The 12,894-nt window shown below is 39.3% G+C and overlaps 1 protein-coding gene across 1 annotated transcript in view; it reads right to left on the minus strand.

Annotated features, from left to right (window-relative positions):
• The window catches only part of LOC127057915 (protein FAM169B-like), a 47,914-nt gene that overhangs the window by 23,495 nt on the left and 11,525 nt on the right, over window positions 1-12,894 (minus strand). The window contains exons 2-3 of the mRNA XM_050967159.1: window positions 6,360-6,493; window positions 3,760-3,859 (exon numbers count right to left, since the gene is read on the minus strand). Of these exons, the coding sequence (XP_050823116.1) occupies window positions 3,760-3,859; window positions 6,360-6,493 (234 nt within the window). The remainder of the gene's footprint in view (window positions 1-3,759; window positions 3,860-6,359; window positions 6,494-12,894) is intronic.

Here is a 12,894-nt window from a genome sequence, read left to right on the forward strand (position 1 = left end):
CAGGGAAGCATGGGATCCAATCTAATTTGAAGCCAACACTGCATTTTTTTTTAAAGGAGGTATACAGTATTTGCACTGTTTCTTACCATATCCGAGCTAGACATTCCACAGTTCTTGCAGTTACTATTCTATTTATTCCTGGAAATATTTTGGTGTTTTATGGTGTGCACAGGACTTCAAGATACCTGCCATTCATTTTGCCTCCGCTCTCAGTAAGCTGAGTCTAACAGTATTTCCTTACCTCACAGGGGTGCTCTCAGAGTAAATATATTAAAGATAAGGAGTTGCTGAGATACTAGTAATGGGAACCAAATAAGTACCAGCAATAGATTCCCTACAGCCAGATTCTGTTTTCCCACTACAATTAATTTTTTTCCCAGTGATTTGTTGTGACTATCCTATGATAAATGTTCTGTGGCATCTAGCAGTTACTAGAAATCATGCTCACTGAAAAATATTTCAAGCAGGGACAGCACATTCAGTATTTAGAATGTTAATTTAGGGCTGTAAAGATATTAATCACCCCATACTATGTTCTAGTAGCCCTTGCAACACAATTTACATTCTCATATAAATGCTCATGGTAACACACAGCCCATTATAAACAAACATACATCTCCAACCCAAATAAAGAGAGAGTGACCTCTGTGAAAGAGCAACCAAAATATTTCCACTGCATACCATCCACTTCAGATCTTGTTTAGACATAAAGACTGGAATCTATATCCCTGCACCCTATCACATATCATTACCATACTGTAATAATATTAAAGAATAAGGGGAACTTCAGAATGATGTCAAATGTATGGCATTTAGCAAAGCTGACTGTGAAGTAACTATTTAGGCTGAATGTTACAAAAAAGGCATGGCTCATTCAAATCAAACCACTCATATGGTGAATATAAAATACAATAATGAAATAAGCACCAAACTTCGCATTTATGAAAACACCAATTTACATAAAACAGACATACTTAAAACATGTAGAGTTACGGGGGGCATTTATACCCGGAGAAATCAAAAGCTGACAAAAATAATCTGCTATCTAGAAAAGCATTTGAAAAATAACAGTTAAAATGCTTCTGTATACAAGAAAGGATCTACGGGGTGACTTCACAGAGCTTATGAATATGTATTATTGTGCATTTCTTATAGAGAAAAAAATTAAGTTTGGTATAAATAGGAAACATTTTTAAAATACATGGAGTTTTGCCATGTGTTATCAGTACATAAACCACCGAGAGAGAATGTCAAGTCCTATTAAATGTATAATTAAAGGTTACTACTAAAAAAACAGATTATGTACCCTTACTTAAATGAGCAATCTTGTTGATCCCAGTGGAACTACAGGATCAGACCCAAGGTTTGCAAGAATTTTTTAGAATCATCTCCCACACATGAGATTTAAAGTCCTCCTGCTGCTTACTACACAGAAAAGTCCCTATTCTGCTAAGTTTAAGCATCTATTGTAGATAACTATTAGGAAGTTTAGTCTCCAGAACTCATGTGTTTGACGTGGTGATAGACCTTGTTTCTTTGTGTACACAGATCTCATTAATTCATAATGTTTCTATTACTACTTGACTAAGTTGCTAAATATTCATGGTGTATGCACTCTATTTCTTCCACCTGTATATAGTCAGTGATTCTTCATGATCCCTTTTTGGATATCGTTAGGCATTATTATACCTATGCATCCCCCTTCTTGAACAAACCAATCTGCCTCATCATTGTTCTCAGTTACTCCCATTTGAAGTGAAACTGATAAGAGATGCACAATGGCAATTACACTCAGAATTAGGCCTGCAGTAGTTAGAGTTCTTTTTTCCCTAAATGGTATCAGTGCTGATATTCCATTCATGCGAATGTTAATATTGATATGTAAACCACTGTCAGGAAAGGCTCTGTAGCTTTAAAGGAACCATAAAGTTCTTTGGCTGTGTGTGTGTGCCAGGTAGTTTCTCTCTTTCTGCTGAATTCCAGCCAGTGAGTAAATTATCAGTCCAGCATGAGAGAGCACATGAAATGGGAGGTTGTTCTGAAGTACAATATAAAACCAGCCGCAGGTGAGTTTAATCTATTTTTTGTTCATGTGAGAAGACTTCCAGCTTCCAGTTGTTTAGCTGTGAATGGGTCTGAGTTAGCCAACTGAACCAGCGTGTGATTATAGAGCACAGTATAAAGTTCACATTTTAACATAGCATAGGACAGTTATCTGACACATTAAGGACTGGACCCTGAACACTAGCTTGCCTTGTCTTTGTTTCTAATATTTCTTATAACAATAATATTGGCTGCAAATCTTTTCTACTGAAAATGTATACCTTATACCTTCAGAAATAAAATACTCAAGAGGCACTTTGAATTGCAGTGGTGTTTTTAGCTTACTGCTGTATTGTGGGAGAAGAGAGACTGAGTCAAAAGCACAGATTGTAGAGTGGCCTGAGTTCCAAACAGTTTGGAGTGAGCAAAAGACACCTTGGTTTAACATTTTCTGACTTCCTGATACATATACCCTTACACATATATATTAAAGAAGGGTTAAATAAAAGTTTGCCTCCCCAGATAGGACTTGAACTCTTGTGGATCTTAGACAGTTGGGACAAGCTTATTCAACGGGGAGACTATTTAATACATTGGCCTGGTGTACGTGACAGTTTCTTTCTAGTAGCTTCTCCCAAGACTATATAACCTCCTGTTTTCCAGCTGCTCAAAGAGCTCTCTTTTAGTTCAAGCAGCAGAAGCCTGTGCTTTTGGTGCTAAATTACTTGGATTCAATCCCTGCTGAAGACTATGGCATCATAGCTTGCTATTTATTTTCAGTGTTGTAAGTTACAGACAGGGTTATGGCCACACAGTCTATTGACTCATGGAGTTAAACAGAAAGAAACCATGAGTGTAGGAACACACACACTGTGTAAAGCAGTAATCCTTGATGGGTGGACAAAAAAACTAAGATGTAATCATAACCCAAATCTCTAGGACCTGGTGATAACCCAGCCAATGACTTGTGGAGTAAAAATGCCAGTAAGCACACACCCATTTCTAGGAATAATAACTGCAATGATGTGTCCATTTAAGGTCACCATATGGCTGTAACAAGAAAAACTCCAGCATTACTAGTAATAAGTAGTGCATAAACTGGCACAGAGTTTAAAGCAGACTGCTGGAGATCTGCCAATAAAATTAGTTTAATTCAGTTCCTGACTGCATGTCTGGATTTACCTCTCACAAGGCAGTCCAGAAATATGGGCCAATTAAACCTAGAACTGAGGAGGTGGCTACCAGAAAGGAAAAATACAAAATACAGGAATGTTAGTAAGCTACAATCTATCATAACATATCAGAATTTTTTGCACTTCTATATGTCCTATCTTTCAAGAATCTCAAAGCTCAAACCAAACATTAATTAAGTTTCACAACATCCCTGTGAAATAGAAATGATTATCCCCAGTGTACAAATGCAGAGGGAGAGGAAGAGAGATTTACCCAAGGCTAGTCTTCTAGTCAGCAGCTGAACTGGGAACAGAAACCAGAGACCTGACTGCCAATCTCCCATTCTAGCCATTAGGTTGCCTGCACAGATTGCCTTTTAAAACATTTTCTTTACATACTAGCTACATCTACTTCATGTTCAAAACATGGTATGGAGTTAAAGTACTGTTGTTCTAGAAATTTGCTTACATCCACTGGGCATCATTTAAGTAAGACAAAAAGTATAATCATTCAATTTTCAAGATATATTGACACAAACTTCACCTCTTTCTTTAGCCTGTGGATCTGTTAACACCAAAATTTTATATTTTGGGTCTTCTCGGTACACAGGAAGGAAACACACACAGGAATCTTCAAGTTTAACCTAAAAACAGGCATTTAGGTGTTTTAAGCTGTTGAGCTGGCAAAAAAGCATTTGAATTATAAGCAGCACACACAGTAGGTCTTACTACACATAAGCAAGGTGAACTATTCAAAGTAAAAACTTGCACCTGGAACCAGCGTTCACCAATTCATCAATGTCAGAACACTAGGGACAAGTATATTTGTTTAGCCTCTGAGCTACTTAGGAAATGTAACTCTGAATACTGCACGTGACCTTCCTGAGAAATCTTAGTATCTTCTGTTGATTCGATCTCTTTCTTTGCATGCTGCAAATACATCATCATCAGACATCACAGTGGTATCCGTGAACACTGCCTTCAGTAAAAGTCAGGTGCTATTTTTATGTCTAATCCTACTGTTTTGGTTTTGATTTGTGGTTTAATTTAGCACTCATGAAAGTGAGAGACAAACAGCACAAGCATGAATCTGGCATAGCTGGACCAGCTTTCCCTGCACAGAACTCTGCCAATGCACTTCCACCCTGACCTGCAATAGTCCTCTTGAGCAAGGCCGCCAACTATGACATGCTGTACAGTGGTCTGAGTAAATGGAACGACAACAATCTAATATGCATTAAAGAACCACTGGCCCCATCACCTGAGGCAGATTTTAACCTAGGTCTACAGAAGCAAAAGGCTCACGGACTAGTCAGACTAACTAGGGACTAGTCAATCACAGCAATCTTCATCCCTAAATTCTTAGGTGTATATTATCCCAGAGTAGGGGTAATAGAGGTTGTTAGCTCAGATATCTATGGTCTTTTTGGAGGGAGATAAGCTCAGTTTATTTTTGATTTATAAAATATCAGAATTCATTGAAGTTTTTATTACAGTTTATAGGACAGAAAGAAACAGCTAGAAAATTCTTGTTACTTATGCTCTTTGTTAACTGTATTATTCTGCATGTGCAGATCAGACAAGAACAAAATTAAATACAAAATTAAGTCTGAAGTAATATTTAAGGTCTCACTACAAGCCATAAAATCAAGATACTTCAGACTTGAAGCCAAAATGCCATTCTTTAGCTCTAGCTATTGTGGAGACTCAGCATTGCTTAGTGTTCTAAGCCCCCCACTCCCTAACTCAGGGGTGGCCAACCTGTGGTTCCAGAGCCACATGCGGCTCTTCAGAAGTTAACATGTGGCTCCTTGTATAGGCACCGACTCTGGGGCTGGAGCTACAGGCAACAACTTTCCAGTGTGCCAGGGGGTGCTCACTGCTCAACCCCTGGCTCTGCCACAGGCCCTGCCCCCACTCCACCCCTTCCCACCCCTTCCCCTGAGCCTGACATGTCCTCTCTCCTCCCTCTCCCCCCACAGAGCCTCCTGCATTCCACAAAACAGCTGATCAGGAGGTGCGGGGAGGAAGAGGGAGGTGCTGATTGGCGGGGCTGCGGGTGGGTGGGAGGCTCGGGGTGGGGAAGAAGGTGCTGATGGGGGGCTGCTGACGTATTACTGTGGCTCTTTGGAAATGTACGTTGTTAAATTCTAGCTCCTTCTCAGGCTCAGGTTGGCCACCCCTGCCCTAACTGAACACCAGATGGGCTGGTAACACTGCATCCCTGCATGACAGGTTAAGCTAAGGACAGAGTAACAGCCTTTTGTATTTAACCTTACAGATGGTTATGATCTTGGTCCACTAGAGGGCATTAAAAGAATACTGTAAGATGAGTCACCCTTACTTCTCAGACAATATGAACGTTACTCCACCCACAGGAACTGACTTTTTCTAGAAATTACTACAAAATATTTTCCAAAACTGTTTAGAAGCCACCATATTCCACACAAAACGTTATTTCAGCTAAGTGGCATTGCTTCAGCACTGTGTAATGATATAAACACAGCTGCTCCAACAGAAACTTTCATTGTGTAGAAAGGGGCCCACATAGTGAAAGGTTTCATACAATGATTGAAGTTAGAAATAAAAAAGACCTATCTAGTCATATCCTGCCCATCTCCCAGCCAATGCAGGATTGGTCCCTGCAGCTCTATCACTGAAGAATTTTTATTCAATCTGTCAGCCATTTCTGATCAGAGCTTGCATGCAAGAGCACACAGAAAATTTCATTGTGTTTATTGCTGACCCACAACAGAAAGAACAAATCTCTACAACAGTAAGGAAATTCACTACATCATTTAAACTAGCCTGAACTGCAAGAGCTGCAGATTTTGGATCTAGTCCTAGACCTCCTCCAAATTCAATTTTGGTTCAATCTCAATATGAAGGCAGGGTCCAGACACAAAATTCAGATTTGGACTTCAAATTTTGGTGGTTTTCAGATCTAGTCTTTTGGTTTACGTTTACTTCTAGTCTATGAGAGTACAATATTTACAACCTGAAATTGATTGAATCTGAAACTTTAAGTGATTTTTATCCTTGCCACACTAGCTATATTCGAACAGATTCTGGCCACTAGCATTTGAAATTGCCTTTCATCATTATCTAAACACACTTTCTATTTGGGAAATGTAATTATATTACCTTCTCTCCACCAGGAATGGAAAAAAACTCAGGAGATGATGAAGCTCGCTGCAAAAGTTTCTCATAGTAGGCCTCAGCTGCTTCTTGGATAACCTCAGGATTATCTGCTAAAATATCTACTGGATAAAGGTGTCCTATGGATAAAATAATACACAAGGTCATTTCTTTTGTAATGAAAGTAGCTACATACATTGTAAATCCCTGAACCTGCAAAAGGATCTCAGTGGGTGGACCCTTATGCACCCCGATAGCCTTTTGTAGAATCACGGCCTAAAATGGACGAGAGTAAAATTACATCTATCTTCTCATGTTATTTAAGCTTTTTTGCAGAACAGAACCATGGCAGTATCAGTCCACATTCGCTGCCTTTCAGTTCAACTGGGACTTTGTTAAATGTGTGTAGATAATTCAGCCTCCTGCTCAACTTAAAGTGGGAGAGCACAGATCAAAGTGGTTTTCTTAAAAATGCAGCCCCTGACTGTTAATGCTTATCTAAAATTAAAACAGGGGGAAATACCTCCTCAGTGCTTTTGCCATTTTTGGAAGGCCTTTTACAAGTCAATCTGTCTGCTGCGTACAATTACAGCACCACTCTCTCTTTCTGTACAGTCATTTGTACTGGTCATAGTCATGATGATGAATATAATCCAGTGAAAGAGTACTCACAGTGGCATTCCCATAATAATTATTATCTTTTTATGCAATTATGGGCCTTACTGCTGCAGGATATTACTTAAAGATATAAGCTAGTAGTATGCTATATATATATATATATATATATATATATATATATATATATATATATATATATATATAGAATATTAATTTTCACACCATCTTAGATGCCAATTATTACAAAGGATATGAAATTCCACACATCAAGGTGTTAACCTGCTGCCTGCAGAGCATCAGAAAACAATTGCTCCTCTATATAATACAGTATAATTAACTAGATCCATTGGGCCACTCTTGGAGACTGAATATCCTGTGAGATGGATCAGCAGTTTTATGAAGTCTTCAACTCGAGAGGGCAATATTCCCAATTTAAGGGGCTCAACATTGACTAACTCCATCTGCAACTGCTGTAAACCCAAAATGAATACCAAAACCAGCTCCACCATGAAGCTATGTTTAGGGAAAGTGGATCTTAGCCTTGAATCCCCCCTCTTTTTCACAATGACATGCTCCCACATGGCAGTTCCCATTTAGGAGGATGAAGTGAAATAACAATGACATAGTTAGTAAGGCAGCATACAGTAAGGAACGAGTGGAAGGATTTTTTAGTAATTAGGGTATGTAATAACCTTAGTCCCAGATTTGGACCTTAGCGTCCAAAATATGGGGGTTAGCATGAAAACCTCCAAGCTTAGTTACCAGCTTGGACCTGGTACCTGCTGCCACCACCCAAAAAATTAGAGTGTTTTGGGGCACTCTGGTCCCTCTGAAAAACCTTCCCTGGGGACCCCAAGACCCAAATCCCTTGAGTCTCACAACAAAGGGAAATAATCCTTTTTCCCTTCCCCCCTCCAGGTGCTCCTGGAGAGATACACAGACACAAGCTCTGTGAATCCAAACAGAGTGAATCTCCCTCTCTGTTCCCAATCCTGGAAACAAAAAGTACTTTCCTATTCCCCCAGAGGGAATGCAAAATCAGGCTAGCGATCCAACACACAAATCTCCCCTTGATTTCTTCCTCCCACCAATTCCCTGGTGAGTACAGACTCAATTTCCCTGAAGTAAAGAAAAACTCCAACAGGTCTTAAAAGAAAGCTTTATATAAAAAGAAAGAAAAATAAGTACAAATGTTCTCTCTGTATAGATGATACAACACAGGGTCAATTGCTTAAAAGAATATTGAATAAACAGCCTTATTCAAAAAGAATACAAATCAAAGCACTCCAGCACTTATATTCATGCAAATACCAAAGAAAAGAAACCATATAACTTACTATCTGATCTCTTTGTCCTTACACTTGGAAACAGAAGACTAGAAAATAGAAACTACTTCTCCAAAGCTCAGAGAAAGCAGGCAGCCAGAAAACAAAGACCTTAGACACTCAATTCCCTCCACCCAAAGTTGAAAAAATCCGGTTTCCTGATTGGTCCTCTGGTCAGGTGCTTCAGGTGAAAGAGACATTAACCCTTAGCTATCTGTTTATGACAGGGTACTAGCCTGAGATTTGGGCAACCTCAGTTCAATTTCCTGCTCTGGCAAAGACTTCCTGTGTGACTTTGGACGAGGCACTCAGGTCTTGCTTACCACCCTGGGGCAAACAGGAGTTTTCATTCACTTGTGGGTTTTTTTTTTTTCATGAAAATGCCTTGCGACCAATTCCTATTTCAAACTAACTGGTCATTTGTTGTAAATTGGATAACTCACTTTGAAAGTGGGTTAGTTCACTTCAGGATGAGCTAGTACAGAAAAAAGTGTGTGTGGACGCATCCGTCTTTCAGCATAACTTCTGCCTCTGGCAGTCCTCCCACTGCTATCCCACACTACGTTGCTTTGCACATGGATCTACTTGTCTCTCTGTGTGCCCGCTACTACTCTGGGGTCATGTTTAAATACTGACGTGCAGCTAGGAGCAACCCGTTTGCAACTGCACATGCCTGGATTCTTGTACCCTTCTCAGCATTAAAGCAGCCATGTCTCATGCATCCGCATGGACCCATGGATTCCCTTGAGATCTGGAGAGAGATGTTGGTCCAGTACTGCCTGAAGAGCAGCCACCAGAGTGCCAGGCTACACAACATATAGCAAAGCAAATGATGGGAGGGATCACTCCCAAGATAAGTTTCAATGCCGCAACAAAGAAAAGGAGCTTTAGCAGAGTTCTTAATAAAAAAATTTAAAATAACAAACCTGTGTGGATGCACTGATTCAGAGGAAAGTAGATTGTGTCCACCCACCTGGCTTTAATTATTTTGGATAAATTAATCCACAAAAGCGTACATGCAAAAACACAGTCCGCAAAAGAACCCCGGTGTAGACAATCATAAGAACAACTATACTAGGTCAGACCAAATATCCATCTAGCCCAGTATCCTGTCTTCCAACAGTTCATTCCTGAGGGAATGAACAGAAAGGCAACGACCAAGTGATCCATTCCCTGCCACCCACTCCCAGCTTCTGGCAAGCAGAGGTTAGGGACACCATCCCTGCCCATCTTGGCTAACAGCCATTGATGGACCTATCCTCCATTAATTTATCTTGTTCTTTTTTTAACCCTGTTATAGTCTTGGCCTTTACAACATCCTTTGACAAGAAGCTCCACAGGTTGACTATACGTTGTGTGGCCTCAGGTCCTCCTCTGCAAACATGAGGATAAATATATTACCAATTGTTAGACAATCAAACACTACCCTAATGCGGACTATACCTCTGCAAACAAGAGGATAAGTATATTACCAGTTGTTAAGCAATCAAATACTACCCTAACGGAGACTATTCAAGTATGATAGACGGAAATAATGCTTTCCCTATGAAAATAAGAACATAGGATCTGATCCCCAGATCAAATCATTAGTCCATTAAGTCCAGTATCTGGGCTCTGGCAGTGGTCATTACCCAATTCCTTAAAAAGAAGGTAAGAAACCAAAACCCCTAATTCATCGATGTTCATTGCTATACAAGGGGCTTTAAAAACTCACTCCTGGCCTTTGCAAGCGATCAGCTTACATCCTGAAGTTTGATAGCAGTGCTATGTAGTCAGAATGCTGAACTGTAAATCTCTAAAGGCTGATGTGTAAATGTTTTTTGTCACGTTTGTATCTGAGAAAATGAGAAAGAAAGGAAGAAGCATTGCAACATTGTCAATTCAATTCACATTATAAAATCCTAACCAGCACTTTGGAGAAAGAAAGCTTGCTGCAGTGGCCTCCCACACATGTACTTTGCAATAACAATCCATATAAGGAAAACAGGACATGTAGTATGTTAAAAACAAAATGAAGGATTATTATTAAATGCTCTGGTAAGTTATTTTTAAATACAGGAATGTCCTGTATGATTGTTTTCAATTATTTTAAAAATATCTGTACATAAGGATTTAATATTACCGGATGTATGCTGACACAAAAAGCAAGATATTGGGTCTTCCAAAATATGCAACTGATGAGCGTAGCACTCACAACGGTCTATCCTGTTACTTAATGAATAAACATGATTTTGCCTTCTTCCTCACAGAGAAAACACCTAGTACCTTGAAGTTACACGAGCTTTTCCAGTACCTAGTGGGTCTGGATTGCAAGTTAAAAGCAATCATTTGTAGAGTTATGTGATCAAATAAAGATGTTAATGACACAAGCCAAAAACTGAAGCATTAAGTACCAATGCAGGTCAACATCTTGTCAGTACAGCCCTCTAGATGAGTCACTTTTTTCCTTCAAATAAATAATTTGTTCAGTTTGTTCAACTCCCTCTTCACTTTAGGTTGCAATTTTCAAAAGCAGCAACGGGAATCAGAACATGTTCCTTTGTAAGTCAACAGGACTTGTGCTTCTAACTCACTTAGGCACTTCTGAAAATCCCATCTTTAAAAGTTTGGAAATCTAGTTGCCAAATGCAGGTAGATGAGAGGCCATCAGGTTAGTTTGGGTTTTCACATTAGCCTCTGTGAGCCTCAATCTTCCCATGTGTGTAAGGGGGACGGGGGGAGAGAGGAGGAAATCACACTTACCCTGCTATATAAAGTACTTTCAAAGGCACAAATGTAAAAGAGCTGCAAAAGTCCTAAGTATTATTAATGATTATTATTATTACGCATTTTATTCACAGCAAATAATTACGGTTAGCTAAAGTAAGAAGAAGCGATAAAGATTTTAAAAATCTAATTGCCAGTTTTAGAAGAGTTTAACTTTGCTGCTTTCCTTTTAAAGCAATGTTTTCCTGTGGATGCCTGGGGCTTGAGGCCCCTTTCGGCAGCTCAGGAGACTGAGAGCTTTAAGTTCCAAGGACAAGCTTTATAAAACCAATTTAAATTACAGGATTTCATTACAGAGTTTGATCCTATGCAGCAGCAACAACAAAAGAGTACACTGTATTAGCCGAAGCGGAATGTTTTTTAAACAGGCAACGCACACAAAGGGTTACCAGCCAAAGGGGAAAAAAAGAGTCATAAAAAGGGGGCCTCTCACTGCAGCCACAGAGGAGGTACCATATAACCATAAGGAGAGTAAATTTAGAACGGGAGGCCTACTGCATTAGAGGGATTCCAGACATTCCAACTGCAGAGCTGAAAGGGGCTGCCATCTTAAATAGCCAAAGCTGGTAAACAAGGTCATGACATCACGTAGATTCTACAGCAACAGAATCAACAAGAGCTTACAGGTAGGTATCAGCCTTGACCTTTTACACGGCAACTGTGCTTTTTTTCTTTAAAAAAAAAGGGGGGAGAGAGAAATAAAAAAAATATAGATAGCTAATCTTTTGATTACAAATCTGTAAAGCTATATTGGCATTCAGATTTCTGTTTTGAGTATACAGGGCTACTTTGGAAACAAACAGACAAAGCCACATTTTAAATTAAACACGAACAAGTGGCAATTTCATTTTGTTGCACTTTTTGTTCTCATAAAAAAGTCTGAGTCGGCTCCTCAGCTGGGTGTAAATCAGTGTCTCCCCGTTCCGATTCACACCAGCTGAGGATTTAATCCTTAAAATGAAAAGTAATAGTTAGAGATGAATATAAAGCAAGCAGGCACTGAAACCTGACATGCTGCACTCCTTGGTACTCCTGCCTGGAATCCCATATAGCTGTGTCAAATAACCTAAACTATTCTGTTTCAGTCTTGAACCCCAAATGCACCTCAGTTCTTTCCTGCAGCACCCCTCTTCCCAATACACACCCCTGCTATTCCAGACCTAGCTTTTTCCAGAACAGAAATAGTTAACTGTGCTGAATTATGTGGTGGTTTTGTGAAGTGAACAAATACCTCTCTCTTGGAGGAAAAACTGCAGCCAAACTCACTTCACCTGGGATCTAAGGAAGATCATAATGTAGGTTTCTTGATGGGAAATAACAACATGCATAAGGTCGATTTTTAAAGCCATAGCTCTAGTCACTTATAGGATGGGAGATCATTTTCCATCTTGAACTAAAATTGTGAAGTTTTGTACATTAGACACAGACCTTGTCACTACTGAACCAGCAAGAATTTCACTGCATGGGTTGAAGTAAGCAGGAAATAGTTTTCCATAGCCAAAATAATTTATTCTTCTCAGCACAACAGAAAACACATGGTGGACCCTCTTGTATGTGAAATTCTACAAATGAAACTATAAGTTGTTATAATACTGAAGGTAAACCAAATCCCCCCAATCAAGACAACTATAATAAGGATTCAGTCCAACTTGCACAATCAGAGAAAAGTGATGCAGCTTAATCCTGGTTCCTACCACAAATAATTTAAATAGTAATTTTATATTATTTATAACCCCATCATATGACAATAGCGTTGCAGCAGTATTAAACTGCTACCAGCCTTTTCAAGAGCCTTTTAATTACTCCAGTTTATTTAGTTTACTGGATCTCAT

This window comes from Gopherus flavomarginatus, chromosome 9, assembly GCF_025201925.1.
Source record: "Gopherus flavomarginatus isolate rGopFla2 chromosome 9, rGopFla2.mat.asm, whole genome shotgun sequence".
In the NCBI taxonomy this organism is placed as follows: Eukaryota; Metazoa; Chordata; order Testudines; family Testudinidae; genus Gopherus; species Gopherus flavomarginatus.